This window comes from Heterodontus francisci, chromosome 24 (genome assembly GCF_036365525.1).
Source record: "Heterodontus francisci isolate sHetFra1 chromosome 24, sHetFra1.hap1, whole genome shotgun sequence".
Taxonomy (NCBI): Eukaryota; Metazoa; Chordata; class Chondrichthyes; order Heterodontiformes; family Heterodontidae; genus Heterodontus; species Heterodontus francisci.
The window spans coordinates 22777389-22801378 of NC_090394.1; the positions used below are offsets into that span (position 1 = coordinate 22777389).

The 23990-nt window shown below is 45.7% G+C and overlaps 1 protein-coding gene across 1 annotated transcript in view; it reads left to right on the forward strand.

The window, feature by feature from the left end:
* LOC137383596 (large ribosomal subunit protein uL3-like) overlaps positions 1-23990 on the forward strand; it is a 48843-nt gene that overhangs the window by 14441 nt on the left and 10412 nt on the right. The window contains exons 5-6 of the mRNA XM_068056753.1: positions 4113-4299; positions 12997-13157. Coding sequence (XP_067912854.1) covers positions 4113-4299; positions 12997-13157 — 348 coding nt within the window. The remainder of the gene's footprint in view (positions 1-4112; positions 4300-12996; positions 13158-23990) is intronic.

A 23990-nucleotide genomic window follows, 5' to 3' on the forward strand; every position in this document is an offset into this window, starting at 1 on the left:
ACGAGCAAATATTTGGAAGCATGTGGGCTGTTGGCTCCCTGCTCCCGACCTCCCTTTGAAAAATCTAATCACAGCACTGAGGCACCAGGAACCAGTGATACCTTCCAAGTACGCGATTTTCCAGGCCTGCCCACACCCGAATTCACTCCCATGGCAAGTGAAAATTCAGCCCAGGGTCTCAGTTTAAAGTCTTGTCCGAAGGATAGCATCTCTGAAAGTGCAGCACTCCCTCAGTACTGCACTGGAGTGTCAGTCTGGATTTTGCGCTCAGGTCTCTGGTGTGGAGCCTGAATTCATAACCTTCTAACTCAGATGCAGGACTGCTACCCGCTGAACTTTGTCTGACATCATTATCAGTACCATTATTATTAGTAAAATTACAAATTAGTAGCAAAATGGTTAAAACGTTAGTTTCGTGGTGGCATTGTGATTAAAATGAAGAACTCAGCTCTGACACAGACGCCAATTGTTACTCGGTCACTGTTTATTGGGATTTACATTCTGAATTTGTGCTCGTAGATTTTATGTAAGAACAGCACAAACTTCAATAATTGTATAGATTATCAAAAGCACTGATTCACTTTTGGGATTGTTTGACTTCCTGTCTGCATTGCTCAGGTACATACGGTTTTGTTAAGTGTCTACTAGATAGAAGATTTTTAAAAAGTTAGATCAGTTCTAAATTTGTTTGCTGCATGTATTGTTGAAAATGTGTCATTGTGCCAGGCTTTGCTGGATTCGTGCTTTAATATTCAGGAGAAAGGCCAGAGAGGATAAAATCAGGTCACATTCTGGACTTCAGAAATTGTGGGATCAGATTGACCATCTAAAGCATCTGCTGTAAGCATCTGTCATATCATTGTACAGTCCATAATTAGCATATTGCATTATGTCTCATATTATGCACATTGTTGACATTTTTCAGCCAAGTTGTAGTCCGTCCTATCAATAGAACGGGGGTTGGAGCCTAGTTTCACTGAGTTAACTTATTTTGTTTTTGATGGTTCGTGTTTTCCTTGTGCATTAGAATGGTTTAACAATATTAATCATTTGCTCTTTTTTTTCCAAGAAGCTAACTACATATAATAATAGCAACAGGTTGCATTTATATAGCACCTCTAATGCAATAAAACACCCCAAAGGATTTCACATGGGTGTAAATAACTGGGCACCAAGGAGTAGTGGGAGAAGGGTACATGGGGAATCTAGAACTAGGGGGTTACAGTCTCAGAATAAGTGGTCAGCCATTTAGTACTAGGACGAGGAGAAATTTCTTCACTCAGAGGGTTGTGAATCTTTTGAATTCTCTACATCAGAGAGCTGTGGATGCTCAGTCATTGAATACATTCAAGTTAGACAGCTATAGATTTTTAGATTCTAAGGGAATTAAGAGATAGTGTGGACGATGTAGCTGGGATCATGGTCTGATTGAATGGCGGAGCAGGCTCGAAGGTCTGAATGGCCTAGTCCTGCTCCTATTTCTTATGTTCTTATGTGAAGAACAGTGAGCAAAGGCATTATCAAAGAAGTAGATTTTGAGGAGGCTTTTGATGGAGATGAAACGTTAGTATGATGGAGGGGTTAGGGAGAGCATTCTACAGTTGTGGCTGGAGGTGGAATGGAGAGTCAGGGTGGGGTGGGATAGTGGCAGATGATGAATAGGAGGCTGAACTCGGAAGAGTGACAGTAGCAAGCAGGATCATAGGGCTGAGTAAGGCTGCAGAGGTAAAGAGCATGAGACCATGGAGAGATTTTTAGATTAGGACAACAATTTTGAAATCAATGCAGTGGGAATAGGAAGCCAGTTAAGGTTAACAAGGACTGGGATGAAAGCAGAATGGGACTTGCTATGAGATAGGGTGTGGCAGAATTTTTGGACAAGTTGCAACTTATGATGGGCTGAATTTGGGAGGTTAACAAAAACAGCTTTGGAGTTTGGAGATAACAGGGCAAGGATAATACACACTCTTACTGTCAGGAAAAGTGAATTATTTCTATGCATAAAGGTGAGTTGTCGGTGAGTCACCTGATGGATCTCATCACACATGTGACTAACAGATTCAAACTGTATCGCAACTTTACAGTCACGATCATCATCCCTTTTGTCATTTAATCTTTCCTGCCTTCCACCCTATCACGGACCTTCCCTTTTGTTCCCCTGCCCACTTTTTCCTGCGTCTGTACTTGTTTAAACAATATTACAACTCTACCATTTCTGACGAGAGGTCATCGATCTGAAACATTTGACAGAATTTTCCTAGCACCGTGATGGTGGGAGTGACAGTTGGGGGGTGGGGGGGAGGGTGGGGGGTTGGCGGAGCTGGGAAAATAACGGTGTGTCTTGTCAGGACGGCTCCCTGATGCATTCCCTGCTGGGGACCCTTCCCAGGGTGGCCTGAGAAACAGATGGGTGCCCTCTATGTGGAGGCAGGCAGCCAATTGAGATCATTAAGGCCCCAATTAGGGGTGATGTTACCAGCTCGCTGGCCTTTTGCCGGCGCTGGAGCAGCCCCCTCCCCATCGCATGTGGAGGCCACTAGCTTAAGGAAGGCAGCCTTGCTAATGACAGGTCAAGGGTCATTGGAAGCGGAGGCTCCATCCACCAAAGAAAGTCCTTGGGGAGGTGAGGCTGCCCCTGTGGCCCCAACAAGCCAACTAGAGGGGTCTCCTCACCGCTCCGAGGGGGGTCTCCCCTATGCTCCAAGGGGTCTGTCAGCTTTTCCTATCTGATTATTATATTTACTTTTACCCCTCCAAGGGAGCCTCCATTTTGAGGCACCTTCAAGGTCTCCTATTTGCCTCAGCAGCGTCCACCTCTCCTGATGGGGCTGCCAAAGCACCAGAGCTGCCAGCCCTCTGATTGGGCCTATTAAGGATAGCGAGCCCACAGGCAGCCAATTAGGAGGCTGCCTCTGGGATTACTGTTGAGCCAGTCTTGTTGCCAGCAAGTGCGGGCTCAGGACCCCTATTTGTGCCAATGTCGGGGTCCTGAAGCCTGCAGTACAGTCCTGCCCATTAACTATGTTTCTCTCCATGGATGCTGGCTGACCTGCTGAGTATTTCCAGCATTTTCTGTTTTTATTTATAGTCACAAGGTTGTGAAACAAGTATTTTAATTACTGGACAGTTAAGCCATACTTTATTTTGCGATATACTTGCTTGGAGACGATAACTGTCAGATTGAGATGATTCTGATGGAGTGGGTGGGGGGAGGGGGGTTGTGGGCGAGGATCCTTATTTTGCTGCAAGCTGGGTGGAATGTCCAATCCTGCACCAGCTTGGAATTTCTGATTTTACCCTCCCAGGCACTGGAATCTTAACTTAAATTAACTTGTTGCTCTCATTCAACTTCTTTTGTCACATTTATTCTTTGGAAAATGTGATGGTAAAATTTTAATCCAGAGAAAGTCTGGAGTTTCCTTCAGACAACGGATTCACTTCCACTCGGGAATGTTTTTGCAGTGCTATGAATCATTTCAATTTACTATTAATAACCGTGTTTATTAAGGTCCATAAGAATGGTCTGTAAGGGAGCTCTTCTTTTCTTGTAGGTTGGATTCCAGTTGGTAGCTTCAGGAAATATGAGATAATTAAAAAGATCAATCCAAAAGCTTGTTCTGTTTGAAATGGCATCCTCATTGCAGTGTTCTGCACCTCAGTCATCATATATGCCTCTGAACTTACCCTGAATTTGAATTTGATCGGGTTTCAGGAAAAATTCCATTCAAAGATCTAACCTTAAATCCTCCTTCCTTTAACATTCATTATCTTATGTCATCCAGTTTTGCTAGTCTGCACCTAATTGGCTGTGAAGTGCTCTGGGATGCCCTGAGGTCATGAAAGGCGCTATATAAATGCAACTTCTTTTTTCTTAACAGGATTGTCTGTGTTCGGGATGTACCATTCTGTAGATTGCATTGATTAAGGAGGTGGACTGGAAATGACCGTGGCTCTTACATTACAACTTAGCCAACTGAAATATCCAGGCTGACTGCAGGGGCTGACCACAGAGGGAAAAAGTAGAGGGGACGAGGAACAAACTCCCATCAAATTAAATATTTAGGTCATGGAGCTGCTGTCAATTGACCTTTAAAAACATTTTTTCCCTTCAGATGAGATTGCTGCCTCTGCGTCAGAAAAAAGCCCACATCATGGAAATCCAACTGAATGGAGGAACCATTGCAGAGAAGGTGGACTGGGCACATGAGAAATTGGAGAAACAGATCCTAGTGAATACTATCTTTCATCAAAATGAAATGATAGATGTAATTGGTGTTACCAAAGGAAAGGGATTCAAAGGTAACTCAGATACTTGTTAACCCTCCAGGATTATGCTACGATCTTTAGATATAATATGAAAAACAATTATTTCCATTACATTTTAAAACGTTATTTTTCAACTGTTTAAAGATCAGTGACAGAAGGTAAAGGCGTTTGCACTAATTAACAATTCTACAATATTATTCACCCAGTGGGAGCCAAGCTCAAAGGTAGCACAGGTTGGCAAGAATGCAACAGCATTCTCTACACATACTCGCTCGGAGTGCAGGATCCAAAGCCAACTCTATTCTCTGATGCACCATTTACAAAAAAGATGTCCTAATATTAGCAGGGCTAAGCCTGCCTTAGGACCTCATTCATTCAAATGTTGTAGAAGTTCTGTTGTGCTAAAGCCTAATTAAGGCTATAGATTCCAGTGCCTATATGATGCACAATAAGTGACATAATGGACAGGAGAAAATATGGTGCACTGGCTGAAGACTAAACATATAATAATATGCTAGCCAACACCTCAATCTTTAGTGGCTACAGCACCACTGTTGATCAGGTACCAGTGATGCTATAGGTTCATGAAAATTCTGATTCCCATGCAAATGATGAGAGCTCCCTATAAGGTAAGGAGAGTGCCTGATCATCACTGTTTATGCTAAGCTTCCATATAAATCAGGCAAGAGAGGCCTTGTTCCTTCAAATGGGCCATTGCTCTGAAAGATACATTAATGTTTTGCTCTATCTGTTTACAAGTCATTCTAATTTTTGCTTATCCTTGGGATATGAGCATCACTGGCAAGGCCAGCATTTATTGCCCTTGAGAAGGTGGTGGTGAGCTGCCTTCTTGAACCGCTGCAGTCCGTGTGGGGTAGGTACACCCACAATGCTGTTAGGGAGGAAGTTCTATTACTTTGACCCAGCACCTGTGAAGTAACGGCGATATAGTTCCAAGTCAGGATAGTGTGTGGTTTGGAGGGGAACTTGCAGGTGGTGGTGTTCCCATGTGTCTGCTGCCCTTGTCCTTCTAGTTGGTAGAGGTTGCAGGTCTGGAAGGTGCTGTCGGAGAAGCCTTGATGAGTTGCTGCAGTGCATCTTATATATGGTACACACTGCTGACACTGTGCACTGGTGGTGGAGGGAGTGAATGTTTAAGGTGGCAGATGGGGTGCCAATCAAGCGAGCTGTTTTGTCCTGGATGGTGTTGAGTTTCTTGAGTGTTGTTGGAGCGGAACTCATCCAGGCAAGTGGGGAATACTCCATCACACTTCTGGCTTGTGCCTTGTAGATGGTGGACAAGATCTTGGGAGTAAGGAGGTGAGTTACTCGCCGCAGAATTCCCAGCCTCTGATCTGATCAAGTAGCTACAGTATTTATAAGGCTGGTCCAGTTAAGTTTCTGGTCTGTAGTATAAGGGTATCAAAGTGTTAATCTTGAGAGAATGTAAAGATTACTGCCCACCATGATGAGGTAAGAGATCATGTGGGAGAGACTTGAGAACAGTTACAGCCTGGCTTTTGAAGGAGACACATAGGCTAGTGTGGATTGTATACAGTTAGTATACATTAAAGATTAATGTTTAAACAGTACAGTCTAAGAACCTCGCTGGCTAGGCTCTATAAGATGGCAGCATAATGAACCAAAGATATAACATGGTCAAGGGTAACTCCCCCCCCCAACAGGATGTTGATGGTGGGGGATTCAGCAATGGCCCTGGCAGAATCCAAACTGAGCGTCATTGAGCAGGCTATTGCTGAGTAAGTGCCGCTTGATAGCACTGTCAATGATAACTTCCATCACTTTGCTGATGGTTGAAAGTAGATTGATATGCGGTAATTTGCCAGATTGGATTTATCCTGGTTTTCATGAAGAGGACATGCCTGGGCACTTTTCCACATTGTTGGGTAGATGCCAGTGTTGTAGCTGTGCTGGAACAGGTTGGCTAATGGCACGACAAGTTCTGGAGCATAAGTGCTACAGTACTACAGCTGGGATGTTGTCAGGGTCCATAGCCTTTACGGCATCCAGTGCCTTCAGCCATTTCTTGATGTCAAATGGAGTGAATTGAATTGTCTGAAGACTGACATTTGTGATGCCGGGGACCTCAGGAAGAGGCTGAGATGGATTATTCACTCGGCATGTCTAGCTGAAGATCATTGCAAATGTTTCAGCCTCAGGTTCTTTCCCTGTTAGATAAAGGAATCTCGGGATACTTCTTGGAAACTTCCTGACACCTTCCTAACACTGTATTAATGGTATATATCAGTCATCTGTGCCCATATCTCCAGTTATTGGTGTTAGTGTGGGCATGTCTCTCTGTTTGCTGGTTCTGAAGAAGGAAGATCAGAGATGTTCCATTAGAGACCATCCTTATGCTGCCACCCATGTATACATGTGGGCGTATCCAAAGATGACACCTTCAGTGTCTGGATATAAAATATCACCTGGCCACAACATGCAAAGGAAAATCAAATAAAGCAGAACGTAAACCTGTAACTCAGTCTGCCCAATCTTCAATTTAACTCATTATTGAATCATTATTAGCAACAGGTTCTGTTATGGGCTTGCAGTCTACCCTGTCTGATTTTCCTCTCCATGATGTGCCCGGGTAATACTTTATGCCCAAGTAATAAAGACAAAAATCTGCCCCAAGACTCCGGAAGAAGACTGTATCCAGTCTTGAAAATCACTTCCAAGCCAGGATGGCTCAGTCAGTGGCTACAAATGTTCCAGCTCCATTGAGCTTTTATATGTCAGACTTATTCTAAACAACCTTGGGAAATCAGGGCCCACCCATCAGTGCACACATTGATCACACTATTTGTCAGGGCCAGTGTCTTCCTCAGTTTACTTTTGAAAAGCAGCCAGCAGCAGGAGAGAGTCCTGCACTTAATCTGTGTGATAGGATTGACCAGAGGGCAAGGTATCATTGACTATACTCTTTTGGTCCTCTGCATATCTATCTCCTGTGCTACTCCCTTCAGAACACTATCAGTCCATGACTGTCCAGTTGGTCTGAGGCCAGAAAATTACGTATGTGAATGCCCATTAATCCAGCAGCATCCAGTAGTTCCTTCATTCTGCAGCAGTCAATGGTGTCAGTGTTATTTGAAGAACTCTAAAGATTGCAGGGGTGTTTGCTGGGAGTCCAGGGGCATACACTGCAGTCATAGCTGAGAACGCCACTGTGTAACCGAAGACAAAACCATAGACAAACGCACCACAATTCAGATGTATAGACAACTCAGGCAAGGTCTCAAAGAATTATTATAGACTTCTGTGTTCTGCACAAATTTGCCCTGCAAAGGAGCACAACATGGATCAGGCAGGGGAAGAATGGTAAGCAGCAACCAGAGGAAGAAGATGAGTTTTTATTTTTTTTATTTTTTTTATTTCCAAAATATACTTTATTCATAAAAATCTGTAAAAATTACATTGCCAAACAGTTTCCAAACAGCACCAAAAAATACAAACATTGCAAGGGAGATCAGTTTCCTTCAATACTGTCATGAGTTTCTTCCCAACCCTTCCGTTTCACAATTGTCATGTCAATTACAGTTTTACATTTACAGCAATTGAGAATATTAACGATACAGTTCGAGGAGTTTCCCATGGATCCAGCCCCTCAGTCCAGCTTGGTGGGGGAACCTTACACTGTGGTCTTTCCCCATTGAGCCTTTGCTGCGGCTGCCCCAAGCTTTAGTGCGTCCCTCAGCACGTAGTCCTGGACCTTGGAATGTGCCAGTCTGCAACATTCGGCGGTGGACAACTCTTTGCGCTGGAAGACCAGCAAGTTTCGGGCAGACCAAAGGGCGTCTTTCACCGAATTGATAGTCCTCCAGCAGCAGTTGATGTTTGTCTCGGTGTGCGTCCCTGGGAACAGCCCGTAGAGCACAGACTCCTGTGTTACAGAGCTGCTTGGGATGAACCTTGACAAAAACCACTGCATCTCTTTCCACACCTGCTTTGCAAAGGCACATTCCAGGAGGAGGTGGGCGACCGTCTCTTCCCCACCACAGCCAACGCGGGGGCACTGTGCGGAGGGGGCGAGACTTCGGGTGTGCATGAAGGATCTGACGGGGAGGGCCCTTCTCACCACCAGCCAAGCTACGTCTTGGTGCTTGTTTGAAAGTTCTGATGATGAGGCATTCCGCCAAATGACTTTGACGGTCTGCTCGGGGAACCATCCGACAGGATCCACCGTTTCCTTTTCCCGTAGGGCCTTGAGGACATTCCGTGCAGACCACTGCCTGATGGACCGGTGGTCAAAGGTGTTTTTCCGCAGAAACTGCTCCACGAAGGATAGGTGGTACGGCGCCACCCAACTGCATGGTGCGTTCCGCGGCAATGTGACCAGGCCCATCCTTCGCAACACCGGGGACAGATAGAACCTCAGCACGTAGTGACACTTGGAGTTTGCGTACTGGGGATCTACACATAGCTTGATGCAGCCGCACACGAACGTGGTCATCAGGATGAGGGCCACGTTGGGTACATTTTTCCCGCCCATGTCCAGAGATTTGAACATCGTGTCCCTCCGGACCCGGTCCATTTTAGATCCCCAGACGAAGCGGAAAATGGCTCGGGTAACTGCCACGGCGCAGGAGTGGGGTATGGGCCAGACCTGCGCCACGTAGAGCAACAACGTGAGCGCCTCGCACCTGATGACCAGGTTCTTACCCACAATGGAGAGAGATCGCTGCCCCCACATGCCCAACTTTTGTCGTACCTTGGCTACTCGCTCCTCCCATGTTTTGGTGCACGCCCCGGCACTTCCGAACCATATCCCCAGCACCTTCAGGTCATCTGACCTGACGGTGAAGGGGACAAAGGATCGGTCAGCCCAGTTCCCAAAGAACATGGCCTCGCTCTTGCCGTGGTTAACTTTGGCTCCCGAGGCCAGTTCGAACTGGTCGCAGATGCTCATCAGTCTGCGCACGGACAGCGGATCCGAGCAGAAGACGGCGACGTCATCCATGTACAGGGAGGTTTTGACCTGAGTGCCTCCGCTGCCTGGGATTGTCACCCCTCTTATGCTCGCATCCTTCCTAATAGACTCAGCAAAGGGTTCAATACAGCAAACAAACAAGACCGGGGACAGAGGACAGCCCTGTCTGACTCCAGATTTGATCGGGAAACTTTCAGATTCCCACCCGTTGATTGACACTGCGCTACTGATGTTTGTGTAGAGCAGTTGGATCCAATTGCAGATTCCCTCCCCAAACCCCATTTTGGAAAGCACGTCCATCATGTAGGTGTGCGATATCCTGTCAAAGGCCTTCTCCTGGTCCAGGCTGATGAGGCAGGTGTCCACCCTCCTGTCCCGTACGTAGGCGATCGTATCCCTGAGTAGCGCGAGGCTATCAGAGATCTTCCTGCCGGGTACAGTACAGGTCTGATCGGGGTGAATCACCAGCTCCAGAGCAGACTTGACTCGACTGGCTATGACTTTGGACAGAATCTTGTAATCAACATTAAGCAGTGAGATGGGCCGCCAATTTCTGATTTCTACCCTCTCCCCCTTCTGCTTGTAAATGAGGGTGATGATGCCTTTACTCATGGATTCTGACATGCTACCGGCCAGGAGCATACTCTCGTATACTTCCAGCAGGTCCGGGCCGACCCAGTCCCACAGGGCCGAGTACAACTCGACCGGTAAGCCGTTGCTCCCGGGAGTTTTACTCGCCTCGAAAGACTCGACGGCCTTTGTCAGCTCGTCCAGAGTTAGCGGCTTGTCCAGTCCCTCCCTCCTGCTGTCATCTAAGACCTCTGTGATAGATGACAGGAAGGACTGGGAGGCTCTGCTGTCTGTGGGCTTCGCGTCATACAACCCAGCATAAAAGGATTTGCTGATCCTTAGTATGTCGGACTGCGAAGACGTTACCGAGCCATCTTCTTCCTTCAGGCTGCTGATAACAGAGCTCTCTCTGTGTACCTTTTGGAAGAAGTAACGCGAGCACGTCTCATCCTGCTCGATGGAGCGGACTCTGGACCGGAAGATGATCTTGGAGGCCTCCTTGGCAAAGAGCGAGGCCTGCTGGCTCTTCACCTCTTGGAGGTCCTCTTTGACCTCGACCCCCATTGACTGCAACCGGAGTAGATTTTGCATAATTTTCTGGAGTCGGGACATTTCCCTCTGTCTCTCTCTCGCCTTCTGAACACCTTTGTGGATGAAGAACCTCTTGATGTTCTCCTTAATCGCTTCCCACCAGTGAACTGGAGACTCAAAGAGGGGTTTCACGGTCCTCCAACCATTGTAATCCCTTTTGAGTTCCTCAACGTTCTCTGGGGTCAGCAGTGTCGCATTGAGCTTCCACGTCCCTCTGCCAACCCGCTGGTCGTCCTGTAAGTGACAGTCGGCCAGTAAGAGGCAGTGGTCGGAGAAGAACACCGGCTTGACGTCGGTGGATCCGACCGTGACAGCACGGGACACAAACAGGAAGTCAATCCTGGAACGGGCAGACCCGTCCGATCTTGACCATGTGTATCTGCGCTGCGCTCCGTCTGCAGGTTTGCTGAAGACGTCGTGCAGTTTGGCATCCTTAACTGTTTCTATTAGGAATCTGGACGTAGCGTCCAGTTTGCTGTCGTCACTGCCGGATCGTCCAGCCGCATCGATGATGCAGTTGAAGTCACCGCCTAGGATGACCGGCCTGGACGTCGCCAGCAGCAGTGGGAGCTGCTGGAAGACGGTCAGCCGCTCGCTGCGTTGTACCGGGGCGTACACGTTGATCAACCGGAGCGGAGCGTTGTTGTACATCACGTCTGCTACGAGGAGGCGGCCGCCCACCACCTCCTTAACTTCGGAGATGGTGAAGTTACCTCCCCGCAGCAGAATACCCAGGCCGGAGGAACGGCAGTCATTACCCCCCGACCAGATCGATGGCCCGTGGGACCACCATCGCGACCACTGCCTGTAGGTGCTGAGGTGTGGTATTCCACACTCCTGCAGAAACAGTAGGTCAGCTTTGACCTTGGCAAGGTAATCCAAGGTTGAAACACATCGCGTAGTCGATTTAATGCTACGCACATTAATGGAAGCAATTCTTACACCCATTTTTTACTAAAAATTAGTTGTTGCTTCCCATACCATTTGTCCTCGCTAGTCCCAGTCCTTCCCCTTCGGGATGTTCCTGCATACCCATCGTATGCGCAAGCAGTTTCACGTTGGTTGGGCTCAGAAACCCCTCCTGATTTTTCATGCAGGGTTTGTGCCGCTCGGGTGACATCGGGGGGGTCTTGTAGGCAGAGAGGATTGGGTTGTCCTCAGCTGCTTCCATCTGTTCCTCCTCGAAAACATCACAGCTCCCAGTCTCCCGGAGCTCAGGTGCGCCAGACGTGTCTTTGCTCCCGGTGTCCCGGAGCTGAGATGCGTTGGCCACGTCGTTACGTGTGGGGAATTGGGGTTGGGGCACGCCGGGCCCATCACAGCTTCCAGTGCCAGGGGGCTGGGATGCTAGAATGTGAGACAGAAGACTTGTTTGCCCATTGAACAGCTCAGTCAGCAAGAAAATCAGGCCGGTCTGAAATTCAGCATGGGTCCTCCTGGTCATCATAACTTTGTTGGCGGATGAGCAGAACTGCCAGAGAAATGGTCTAAGCAGCTGCTTTTAGAAGTTATGGTAAGATACTGTGATCCCATGCCTTACTCTCATTTAAAAACCATTTAACAAATCTATAATAGCTTTAATATCCCCACTGGGAGAGGACAGCTACAAGCACTTAATCACCATATAAGAGGGATTTTGGAAAACATACACAAACAAACTGAATTGCCAGGAATGTACATGCTGCCACCATCTGGTGGCTTCATTCTGCACTACTGCTGCTACCCTTTATTATCATGATTACCTCTTGTGCTTAAAACACTTTTCACACATGTTCGTTCCTGAGAAATGTAAAGTAAACAGTCATGCCAAAAATATTGAACGTGATTATGCAATGAAGAAAATAACATTGAATAAAGTGGATCAAGAAAAAAGGCCCAAGTTTGATAATTGACCAAACATTGTAAGTGATGATATTATATGCAAGCATTTGTCAGCATTATTAGAAGGGTATGTGTATGTGCTGAACCACAGAACATAAGTTCAAGGGAGTGATACTAAAAATCTAGAGAATACTGTCATGACGTGAAATATTAAGATTTGTTTTCTGAAATTCCATGCCTGACAGAGTCTCATTCAACACATTAGACAATAGGGTGCTGAGGTCAGCTGCCCACTTTCTGAGCTGTGTGTTTTTGTTTTGGTTGTTATTTAAACGGCAGTAAAACTACACGGTGCAAATTGCTCTGATCAGTGGTCCTGTTAAGTATGGCGCAGTGTCCGAAGCTAATTTTCCAAATTTACAGCATAGAAACAGATCACTCAGCCGGTGTTTTTCTGTTCCACATGTGCCTCCTCCCACTCCTGTACTTAGGATAAAACACTGGAGAACTGGATTGGATTCATGGAAAGTTCCAGATTTTACGTGACTGAGTGAAGGACATTAAAAAAGCAACAATATAGGGCATAGAGAAACATGGCTGAAATTTTGAAAGCTGTGGATGGGACTGATGGGATTGGATGTAGAATTATTGTCTGTGAAGATGGGGAGATTACTGTAAGTTATCAAGTTTACTTTCTAGCAGATGTACATTTAGGAGATTTGCTGCAAAATATTTCAATGCTAACGTGTGAAGGAAATGTAACTACAGCAACTACATCTGTTCTTGTTAACTTTCAGGCGTCACCTCCCGCTGGCATACCAAAAAGCTGCCGCGGAAGACTCACAAAGGTCTGCGAAAGGTCGCTTGTATTGGGGCTTGGCATCCAGCTCGAGTTGGGTATACGATTGCCCGTACAGGACAAAAGGGTTATTTCCACCGTACAGACATCAATAAGAAGGTACACTTCAAATGCACTGGGCAGGTGTGCCTTATGTTCCACGTGGTGTATAAAATGGCTACTGCCTAAAGTCTTTATTTATATATCATGACATCAGAATTTACATGTGTACAGCAAGCCAAAGTGTACAAAGGTATTTATCCAAAATCTCTCTCTTCATAAAATAAGTCTGTTCTTTCTTGTCCTTTCAAATTTGTCTGTCCCGACACATACGTTTCACACATAATCTTTAAAGCCTTCAGGTGATTTTATGGTATGCGTGCGAGTTGTTGTTGGCTGTTTGTCTGGTGCCTGCTAGTTTCTTGGGTGATGTTGTTGGTGTGTTGATTGTTACTGCTCATCTGTTGCACTTGTTGGAGTACGGTTGATCTCTGGAACTGATGGTCGCTCAGTTCCTTATTTAGTTGGCGAACTCAGATCTGTCTCATCAGCCATTTGCTGTGCAGAAGCAGTTTCTCCGGTTGAGCGTAGATGTCTGCGGTTGCGATGATAGATTTGGTTGTTCACCTTCACCTGGTACGATCGAGGTGATAACTTCTTCATGCAAGTCCCAAGTTGCCGAGTGGGCTCATTTTTCTTGAGTGCACTGAATGTTTGCAGTCTGACCGGCTCTCCAACTCTCAGCTCTGGCAACGATTTTGCAGTTTTATCAAAGTGATATTAGTTGCTGGACTGAACTACTTCCCATGCCTTCAGTAGGTGCGTTTCTCCACTCTAAGATTGCCTTGTACACATCTGTGCCAGATCTAGTAGATATTTTTATGATCCTTTTAGCAATTTTCACCGCTGCCTCAGCCTTTCCATTTGACTGGGGTTAGTGTGGAGATGATGTGTAGGGCTGCATTTCCCAATCATTCATGAAGTGTCTGAATTCTTCACTTGTGAACTGAGGGCCATTGCTGCTCATCACAATGTCAGGAATGCCATAACAACTGAAGTGTAATTTCAGGTGTTCTACAATCTCACCAGTAGTTGATGACATCAGCTGGTCTAACTCACAGTAGTTAGAGCAGAAGTTGACTGTGATGAGACAATCAGTTCCAATGACAGTGAAGAGGTCTACTCCAAGCTTCATCCATGCTCTGTCTGGGATATCATGAGTCATGAGGGTCTCTTTAGTTTGCTCAACTTGATGTTCAGTGCAAGCACTGCACTGGCTGATATGGTCCTTAATCTCATTGCCCATGTTTGGACAGTAGAGCACTTCTCTTATCTTCCTCAGATTAGACTTGATTCCTTGATGGCTTGCAGGGACACGCTTCAGCATCTCCTTTCTTATCTCTATTGGGATAATGACCCTAGTCCCTTTGTACAAGATGCCATCTTGGGCGGTCACTTCATCTCTGCATGTCCAATACTACCTTACAGAAACAGGTGTCCCCTTGATGGTTTCAGTCTATCCTTTCATCATAACCTCCTGTAGCACTTGAACAGTTGCATCTCATCGTGTAGTTTGCTTGATCTGAGCAAGACACTTGTCTGTCAGATTCAATGTCTCTGCTGGGTTGATGACTTCCAGAGCGTGTTGTGCTGTTGCTTCTTGTTGAATCTGGAAGATTTTGCACTCTGTACTAGCATCTTCAACTGCCTTCAAAGGGAGCACAACTCTCAACAACATGTTGCCGATGTGTATCTGCTTCCCTTGCTTGTACTTCACTTCCAAGTGATATCTCTGCAAACGAAGTAACATCCTTTGCAACTGCTTTGGAGCAGATAGAAGTGGTTTGAGAAAAATACTTTGAAGTGGCACGTGGTCAGACTCTATCATCATTTTCTCTCTCCAAACAGGCACTGGTTGAAATGCTCACAAGCAAAGACAGTAGCCAGATACTCTTTCTTGATCAGTGCATAACGTTGTTCAATTTGCATTAACGCTTCTGGATGCAAATGCAACTGGTTGCCCTTGCTGCATGAGGGTGACTCCAAGACCATTTTCACTAGTATCACACTGCAGGGTGACTTCCTTATTGACATCACAATACCTCAGTGCTGGCGTTGTCTTCACTAGTTATTTGATGAGAGTGAAAGCTGCTTCTTGTTCTTTGCCTCAATACCACTGAACATCCTTTGCAGTGAATTTGCATAGAAGTTCACACTCTGATGACGGGTTGGGTAAAAGCTCAGCTAGGTAGTTAACAAATACAAAAAAATAATTGAACTGTCTTCATATTTGTTGGTTGCTGCATCTCTGGTACAGCTCACACCATATCAGGATCAGGGTGAAGTCCTTTAGTTGTCAGTACATGCCCTATGTACCTAACTTCAGTCATCTTCAACCACAGTTCAGTTGTTCAGTTTCGGGTTCATCTGGCGAGCTCTCCCTAGCAGTCCCACTAGATTCCAATCATGGTCAGCGATGGCGTCTTCCATCATATCTCCACATCTATAGACTAGAAGATCATCCATGATCACTTCCACTCCTGGTAGACCATTGACTCTGTCATGCTGTCTGTGTTGGTACTGTGTCTGGAGCAGTAGAAATGCCAAAAGGCATGCACAACCATCTGTACCTCACAAACGGCATCATAAAAGTAGTCAGAAAGCTGCTGTTTTCATCCAACTTCACATGCCAGTATCCATCCTTAGCATCTAAGGTAGTAAAGACCTTTGCCTTGGCAAGTTGAGCAAGAATCTCTTCAATGGTTGGTATAGGATAGTGAGATCTCTTCAAAACTTTATTGAGGCCTTTGGATTTAAACACACTCAACTTTCTGGGGTTTTTCACTCTTTCCATGCTGCTAATCCAGTCTGTAGCAGTTGTCACTTTCTTCATTACTCCCATCTTTTCAAGCTCGTCTATCTTGTCTTTTAGGCTGGACTTGAGGGCAGCTGGACCTCTCCGCGGAAGATGTTAAGTTGGCCTCACACACTCATTTACTTTGAGATGATATTCCCAGGAAGGCATCCAAGACCTGTGAAAACATCTTTGTTGATGCTACCTGAAGCACTGCAAATCTCTTCTGGTACATAGAGGGTTATCAGTCCAAGCTTTTGACTTGATTCATCTGAGATGCTTGGTGTCCACTATCTGGAACTGAAGTTCTTTATTCTTCCCATTGCATTGAACACTCAGCTTGGTTTGTTTCTCTTGGGGTGAGCATCGTTCCATCATAGAGCTTCAACTTTACCGTCAACAACTTCATATTCAGATCACTACCTTTCACACAAGTCTGTAAAGCTCACGATGTTGTACATAGAACTGGCATCTATCTGACACCTCACATTGAAGACACAAGTAACATCCCAGTATTAGCTGTAAGTTAGGAAATGGAAGGGATGGAGGAACTCAAGAAAATTACAATCACCAGGGAAATGATACTGAACAAATTGTTGGAGCTGCGGGCTGACAAGTCCCCGGGTCCTGATGGACTTCATCCTCGGGTGCTAAAAGAAGTAGCTAGTGAGATCGTTGATGTGTTAGTTTTAATTTTCCAAAATTCCCTAGATTTGGGGAAGGTTCCGTTAGATTGGAAACTAGCGAATGTAATTCCTTTATTCAAAAAGGGAGGGAGACAGAAAGCAGGAGACGACAGGCCAGTTATCTTAACATCTGTCATAGGGAAAATGCTAGAAGCTATTAAAGATATTATAGCAGAGTATTTAGAAAAATTCAGGGTAATCAGGCAGAGTCAACATGGCTTTGTGAAAGGGAAATCATATTTAACCAATTTATTGGAGTTCTTTGAGGGAGTTACATGTGCTGTGGATAAAGGGGAACCGGTGGATGTATTGTACTGAGATTTCCAGAAGGCATTTGATAAGGTACCGAATAAAAGGTTATTGCAGAAAATAAAAGCTCATGGTGTAGGGGGTAACATATTGGTATGGATGGAAGATTAGCTAGCTAACAGGCAACAGAGAGTAGGCATAAATGGGTCATTTTCTGATTGGCAAAATGTAACGAGTTGTATGCCACAGGGATCTGTGATGGGGCCTCAACTTTTTACAATTTATATAAATGATTTAGATGAAAGGACCGAAGGTATGGTTGCTAAATTTGCTGATGACACAAAGATAGGTAGAAAAGTAATTTGTGAAGAAGACATAAAGGGGCTACAGAGGGATATAGATAGGTTAAGTGAGTGGGCAAAGACCTGGAAAATGGAGTATAATGTGGGAAAGTGTGAAATTGTCCATTTTGGCAGGAAGAATAAAAAAGAAGCATATTATCTAAATGGTGAGAGATTGCAGAGCTCTGAGATGCAGAGGGATCTGTGTGTCTCAGTGCATGAATTGCAAAAGGTTAGTATGCAGGTACGGCACGTAATTAGGAAAGCTAATAGAATGTTCTTGTTTGTTGCGAGGGAAATTGAATACAAAAGAACAAAGAACAAAGAAAATTACAGCACAGGAACAGGCCCTTTGGCCCTCCAAGCCTGCGCCGATCCAGATCCTCTTTCTAAACATGTCGCCTATTTTCTAAGGGTCTGTATCTCTTTGCTTCCTGCTCATTCATGTATCTGTCCAGATACATCTTAAAAGACGCTATCGTGCCCGCGGCTACCACCTCCGCTGGCAACGCGTTCCAGGCACCCACCACCCTCTGCGTAAAGAACTTTCCACGCATATCCCCCCTAAACTTTTCCCCTCTCACTTTGAACTCGTGACCCCTAGTAATTGAATCCCCCACTCTGGGAAAAAGCTTCTTGCTATCCACCCTGTCTATACCTCTCATGATTTTATACACCTCAATCAGGTCCCCCCTCAACCTCCGTCTTTCTAATGAAAATAATCCTAATCTACTCAACCTCTCTTCATAGCTAGTGCCCTCCATACCAGGCAACATCCTGGTGAACCTCCTCTGCACCCTCTCCAAAGCATCCACATCCTTTTGGTAATGTGGCGACCAGAACTGCACGCAGTATTCCAAATGTGGCCGAACCAAAGTCTTATACAACTGTAACATGACCTGCCAACCCTTGTACTCAATACCCCGTCTGATGAAGGAAAGCATGCCATATGCCTTCTTGACCACTCTATTTACCTGCGTTGCCACCTTCAGGGAACAATGGACCTGAACACCCAAATCTCTCTGTACATCAATTTTCCCCAGGACTTTTCCATTTACTGTATAGTTCACTCTTGAATTGGATCTTCCAAAATGCATCACCTCGCATTTGCCCTGATTGAACTCCATCTGCCATTTCTCTGCCCAACTCTCCAATCTATCTATATTCTGCTGTATTCTCAGACAGTCCCCTTCACTATCTGCTACTCCACCAATCTTAGTGTCGTCTGCAAACTTGCTAATCAGACCACCTATACTTTCCTCCAAATCATTTATGTATATCACAAACAACAGTGGTCCCAGCACGGATCCCTGTGGAACACCACTGGTCACACGTCTCCATTTTGAGAAACTCCCTTCCACTGCTACTCTCTGTCTCCTGTTGCCCAGCCAGTTCTTTATCCATCTAGCTAGTACACCCTGGACCCCATGCGACTTCACTTTCTCCATCAGCCTACCATGGGGAACCTTATCAAATGCCTTACTGAAGTCCATGTATATGACATCTACAGCCCTTCCCTCATCAATCAACTTTGTCACTTCCTCAAAGAATTCTATTAAGTTGGTAAGACATGACCTTCCCTGCACAAAACCATGTTGCCTATCACTGATAAGACCATTTTCTTCCAAATGGGAATAGATCCTATCCCTCAGTATCTTCTCCGGCAGCTTCTCTACCACTGGCGTCAGGCTCACCGGTCTATAATTACCTAGATTATCCCTGCTACCCTTCTTAAACAAGGGGACAACATTAGCAATTCTCCAGTCCTCCGGGACCTCATCCGTGTTTAAGGATGCTGCAAAGATATCTGTTAAGGCCCCAGCTATTTCCTCTCTCGCTTCCCTCAGTAACCTGGGATAGATCCCATCTGGACCTGGGGACTTGTCCACCTTAATGCCTTTTATAATACCCAACACTTCCTCCCTCCTTATGCCGACTTGACCTAGAGTAATCAAACATCTGTCCCTAACCTCAACATCCGTCATGTCCCTCTCCTCGGTGAATACCGATGCAAAGTACTCGTTTAGAATCTCACCCATTTTCTCTGACTCCACGCATAACTTTACTCCTTTGTCCTTGAGTGGGCCAATCCTTTCTCTAGTTACCCTCTAAAAGGTAAGTTTATATAAGTTGTAAACTCACTTACCCAGCTGCCACCTCGCTCTCCCTGTTGCTGCTGCAAAATGAAACTGCCGAAACAAAAAGGTAAGTTTATATAAGTTGTAAACTCACTTACCCAGCTGCCACCTCGCTCTCCCTGTCGCCACTGCAAAAAGTAGGGAGGTTATGCTTCAACTATACAGGGCATTGGTGAGACTGTGTACAGTACTGGTCTCCTTATTTAAGGAAAGATGCAGATGCATTGGTGGCAGTATGGAGAAGGTATTCTAGACTAATACCTGGAATGGGCGGGCTGTCTTACGAGGAAAGATTGGACAGGCTAGGCTTGTATCCGCTGGAATTTAGAAGAGTAAGAGGCGACTTGATTGAAACATATAAGATCCTAAGGGGTTTTGACAGGGTGGAATCTAGAACTAGGGGTCACTGTTTAAAAATAAAGGGTCGCCCATTTAAGACAGAGATGAGGAGAATTTTTTTCTCTCAGAGGGTCGTGTGTTTTTAGAATTCTCTTCCTCAAAAGGCAGTGGAAGTAGAGTCTTTGAATACTTTTAAGGCAGAGGTAGATAGATTCTTAATAAGCAAGGGGGTGAACAGTTAGTTGGAAATGTGGAGTAATCAGTTCAGCCATGAACTTATTGAATGGCGGAGCAGGCTCGAAGGGCCGAGTGGGCTACTCCTGCTCCTAATTCGTATGTATGTTCATATGTACATCACCTTGATGCTCCCCTTCTGCAGTCATCATTCCAACAATCACAAACCCCTTTCTACCTCGAGGCTTGACGACACCAACATGTGCTAGGGTATAGAGTGATTCGTCAGAATCATCGTCTGACATATCGCCATCAATCATCTTTATAGGCTTGCTTTTCTTCTTTCTAGTGCAACACTTGTGTACAAAGTGGTTCAGCTTCTTGCAGTTAGAGCACTGCTTTCCCCACACTGGACATGCTTCCTTTTCCTCCTTGTCGTACTTCCCCAGTACTCTGGCCTTGATCTTTCTGCTGGCCCTTCTGAAATTTGTCCTTCCTTTTTCATCACTGCTTTGTGCTTGGAAGACATGGACTGCTTCTCATCATAGTGCACAGCCTCATTGATTATCCCACCAATACTCTTCAGCTGTTGAATAGCTATCTCAGAGCTTCTGCACATGTCGTTAGCTTTAGATTTTTAGATTTAGAGATACAGCACTGAAACAGGCCCTTCAGCCCACCGAGTCTGTGCCGACCATCAACCACCCATTTATACTAATCCTACACTAATTCCATATTCCTACCACATCCCCACCTGTCCCTATATTTCCCTACCACCTACCTATACTAGGGGCAATTTATAATGGCCAATTTACCTATCAACCTGCAAGTCTTTGGCATGTGGGAGGAAACCGGAGCACCCGGAGGAAACCCACGCAGACACAGGGAGAACTTGCAAACTCCACACAGGCAGGACCCAGAATTGAACCCGGGTCGCTGGAGCTGTGAGGCTGCGGTGCTAACCACTGCGCCACTGTGCCTCTCTGGAGAATAAGATTCTCTTCTCTCAGTAGACATGTACCGACAGCAGGATTTCTTGTTCCTAAGACAATCTGATCTCTAATGAGATCATCTTTCAGTTCCACAAGTTCACAAGGCTCAGCTGGACATCTCAGTACAGTCACATACTGATCAATATTCTCCCTCTCTTCCTGAGCTCCAGTGTTAAACACATAGCGTTCATAAATGACATTAGTAGAAGGTTCAAAGTGGGTCTTCAAGCCTCCAACATCTCCCAAGTCCTGCTTTTCTTCTCCTCAGTGAGATCTAGGGTGTAATACAGCTTGTAACACTCCTTCCCCATCAATGATAATAGAGTTGCTATTCTTATCTGTTCAGATTTCTTGTCCAACTCTGTGGCAACCTCATAATTCTGCCACTGAGATTGGAAGAATTGCCAATTCCCTCTTAAATCTACCTTCATGTCCATCGGAGCAGATACTGGAAAATTCAAAGCCATAATGACTTACCCAGCTGTTGATGCCCTGAGCAAAGTTGCAGACAGGATTTGTTTTAAACTCTGATGTTTTGCATATCTGCTGACTGTTTTACAGATATAAAAATCCTCTCAAATCCTGGCTACTCCCTTCTGACACCATGTTCCATCTGGTGCTTAAAATGACTACTGCCAAAAGCTTTTATTTACGTATCAAGACACCAGAGGTCACATATGTATGGAAGTCAAAGTGTACAAATGTTTTTATCCAAACATTTTCAAGCTTTAGGCCTTGTGAGGCAAGATTCCCTTCATTTTTGATACTTTTTGTCAAATTGTAATTTCTAAAGACATTGTTAGCTATTTCATTATCAATAGCAAAAACTATGCTAGTTTTTCCATGCTCAAATTCCCAGAGCTACACTCAGGGTGAGACAACTGATGTGAGATTGCTCACCTTGCTCAAAATCAGGTGACTGGGGTTCCATTGTACATTGGGATTTAAGTCATTACGGGCTGGATTTCTGTTTGGGAAGTTTTCAACCGCTGGAAGTGGGTCAAGTGGAACTTTTGCCCGCTGCCCCAAACCCACCATGAACATGATCCATTTTTCTTGGCTGGTCTTAATTCATTAATGCAGGGCAGGCTCCCACCACGAGCTCTACCACACAAAGGGAGCTTGTCACTTCAAGAGAGGGAAATCCAGTGGTGCTGTAGTGTGACGCCCACTGCAGTGCTAAAAGGAGTAGGAGACAGTAGTAAAACAGGTTGAATCCTCCACAATGTCAGGTCTAACCCTAACACCGTGATCAAACTCTGCTGACAAGGGTGGTGATGTTGTTGTCTGGTGCACCGACCTCTACCTTGCAGAGACTGAGCGCCAACTATCAGACACTTCTACCCACCTCCCCCTGGACCATGACCCCACCACTGGTCATCAAGCCACTGTCTCCAGGACTGAACTGACCTCATCTCCTCTGGAGATCTTCCCTCAACAGCTTCCCACCTCATGGTCCCAAACAGCCTGCTTCTATCTCCTTCCCAAAATCCACAAGCAGGACTGTCCTGGTAGACCCATCGTTTCAGCCTGTCCCTGCCCCACTGAACTTATTTCATCCTATCTTGATTCTGTTTTTTCTCCCCTTATCCCATCTCTTCCCACTTACATCCGTGCCTCTTCTGACGCCCTACATCATTTCGACAGTTTCCAGTTTCCTGGCCCTAACCACATCCTCTTCACAATGGATGTCCAATCTCTCTACACCTCCATCTCCCACCAGGATGGTCTGAGGGCTCTCCACTTCTTCCTTGAACAGAGGCCCAACCAGTCTCCCTCCACAATTTGCTTCCCGTTTTTACCCTTCTCTCACCTTTACATGGTCCACCTCTGACACTTCCCTTCCCTTCCTCGACTTCTCTGTCTCCATCTCTGCGGATAGGCTGTCCAATAGTATTTATTATCAGCCCACCGACTCCCATGGCTACCTTGACTACACTTCTTCGCACCCTGCCTCCTGTAAGAACTCCATTCCATTCTCACAATTTCTCCGTCTCTGCGCATCTGTTCCGATGACGCAACCTTCCATAACAATGCCTCTGATATATAAACAAACAAAGAACGAAGTAACAGTACAACACAGGAACAGGCCATTCGGCCCTCCAAGCCTGCGCGATCTTGATGCCTGTCTAAACTAAAACCACTGCACTTCCGGGGACCGTACCCCTCTATTCCCATCCTATTCATGTATTGTCATGATGCCTCTTAAACGTCGTTATCGTACCTGCTTCCACCACTTCCCCCGGCAGCAAGTTCCAGGCACTCACCACCCTTTTTCCTCAACTGAGGATTCCCCTGCACTGTGGTTGACAGGGCCCTCGGCCCATTCTGACCCATTTCTCGCACCTCTACCCTCACCCCTTCCCCTCCCTCCCAGAACAGTGACAGGTTTCCCCTTGTCCTCACTTTCCACCCACCAGCCTCCACATCCAAAGGAACATCCTCTGCCATTTCTGCCATGTCCAGTGTGATGCCACTACCAAATACATCTTCCCCTCCCCTCCCCTGTCAGCATTCTGAAGGGATTGCTCCCTCTACAACACCCTGATCCACTTCTCCATCACCCCGACACCTCTTCCCTTCCCACGTCACCTTCCCATGCAATCGCAGGAGGTGCAATGCCTCCCCTTTTACTTGTTCTCTCCTCACCATCCAAGGCCCCAAAAGCTCCTTCCAGGTAAAGCAGTGATTTACTTGTACTTTTTTCAATTTAGTATACTGTATTTGCTGCTCACAGTGTGGTGTCCTCTACATTGGGGAGACCAAACACAGATTGGGTGACCGCTTTTCAGAACACCTCCGCTTGGTCCGCAAGCCTGATCCCGAGCTTCGGGTTGCTTGCCATTTTAATTCACCACCTTGTTCTCATGCCCACATTTCTGTCCTCAGCCTGCTGCAGTGCTCCAGTGAGCATCAACGCAAGCTCGAGGAACTGCATCTCATTTTCCGATTAGGCCTTCTACAGCCTTCTGGACTCAATACTGAGTTCAGTAATTTCAGACCCTGCACCCCATTATTTTTATTTGTTTATTTTCTTTCAATATATATGTTCTCAGCTTTTTATATTTATTTATTTTTTTAACCATTTGCTGGTCTTAAACTTATTTGTCATGTTTTTGCTTTCGTAAAGAGCTGTTCATTATTCTGCCATTAGCACTCTTTCTGGACTCGTGCTTTGTC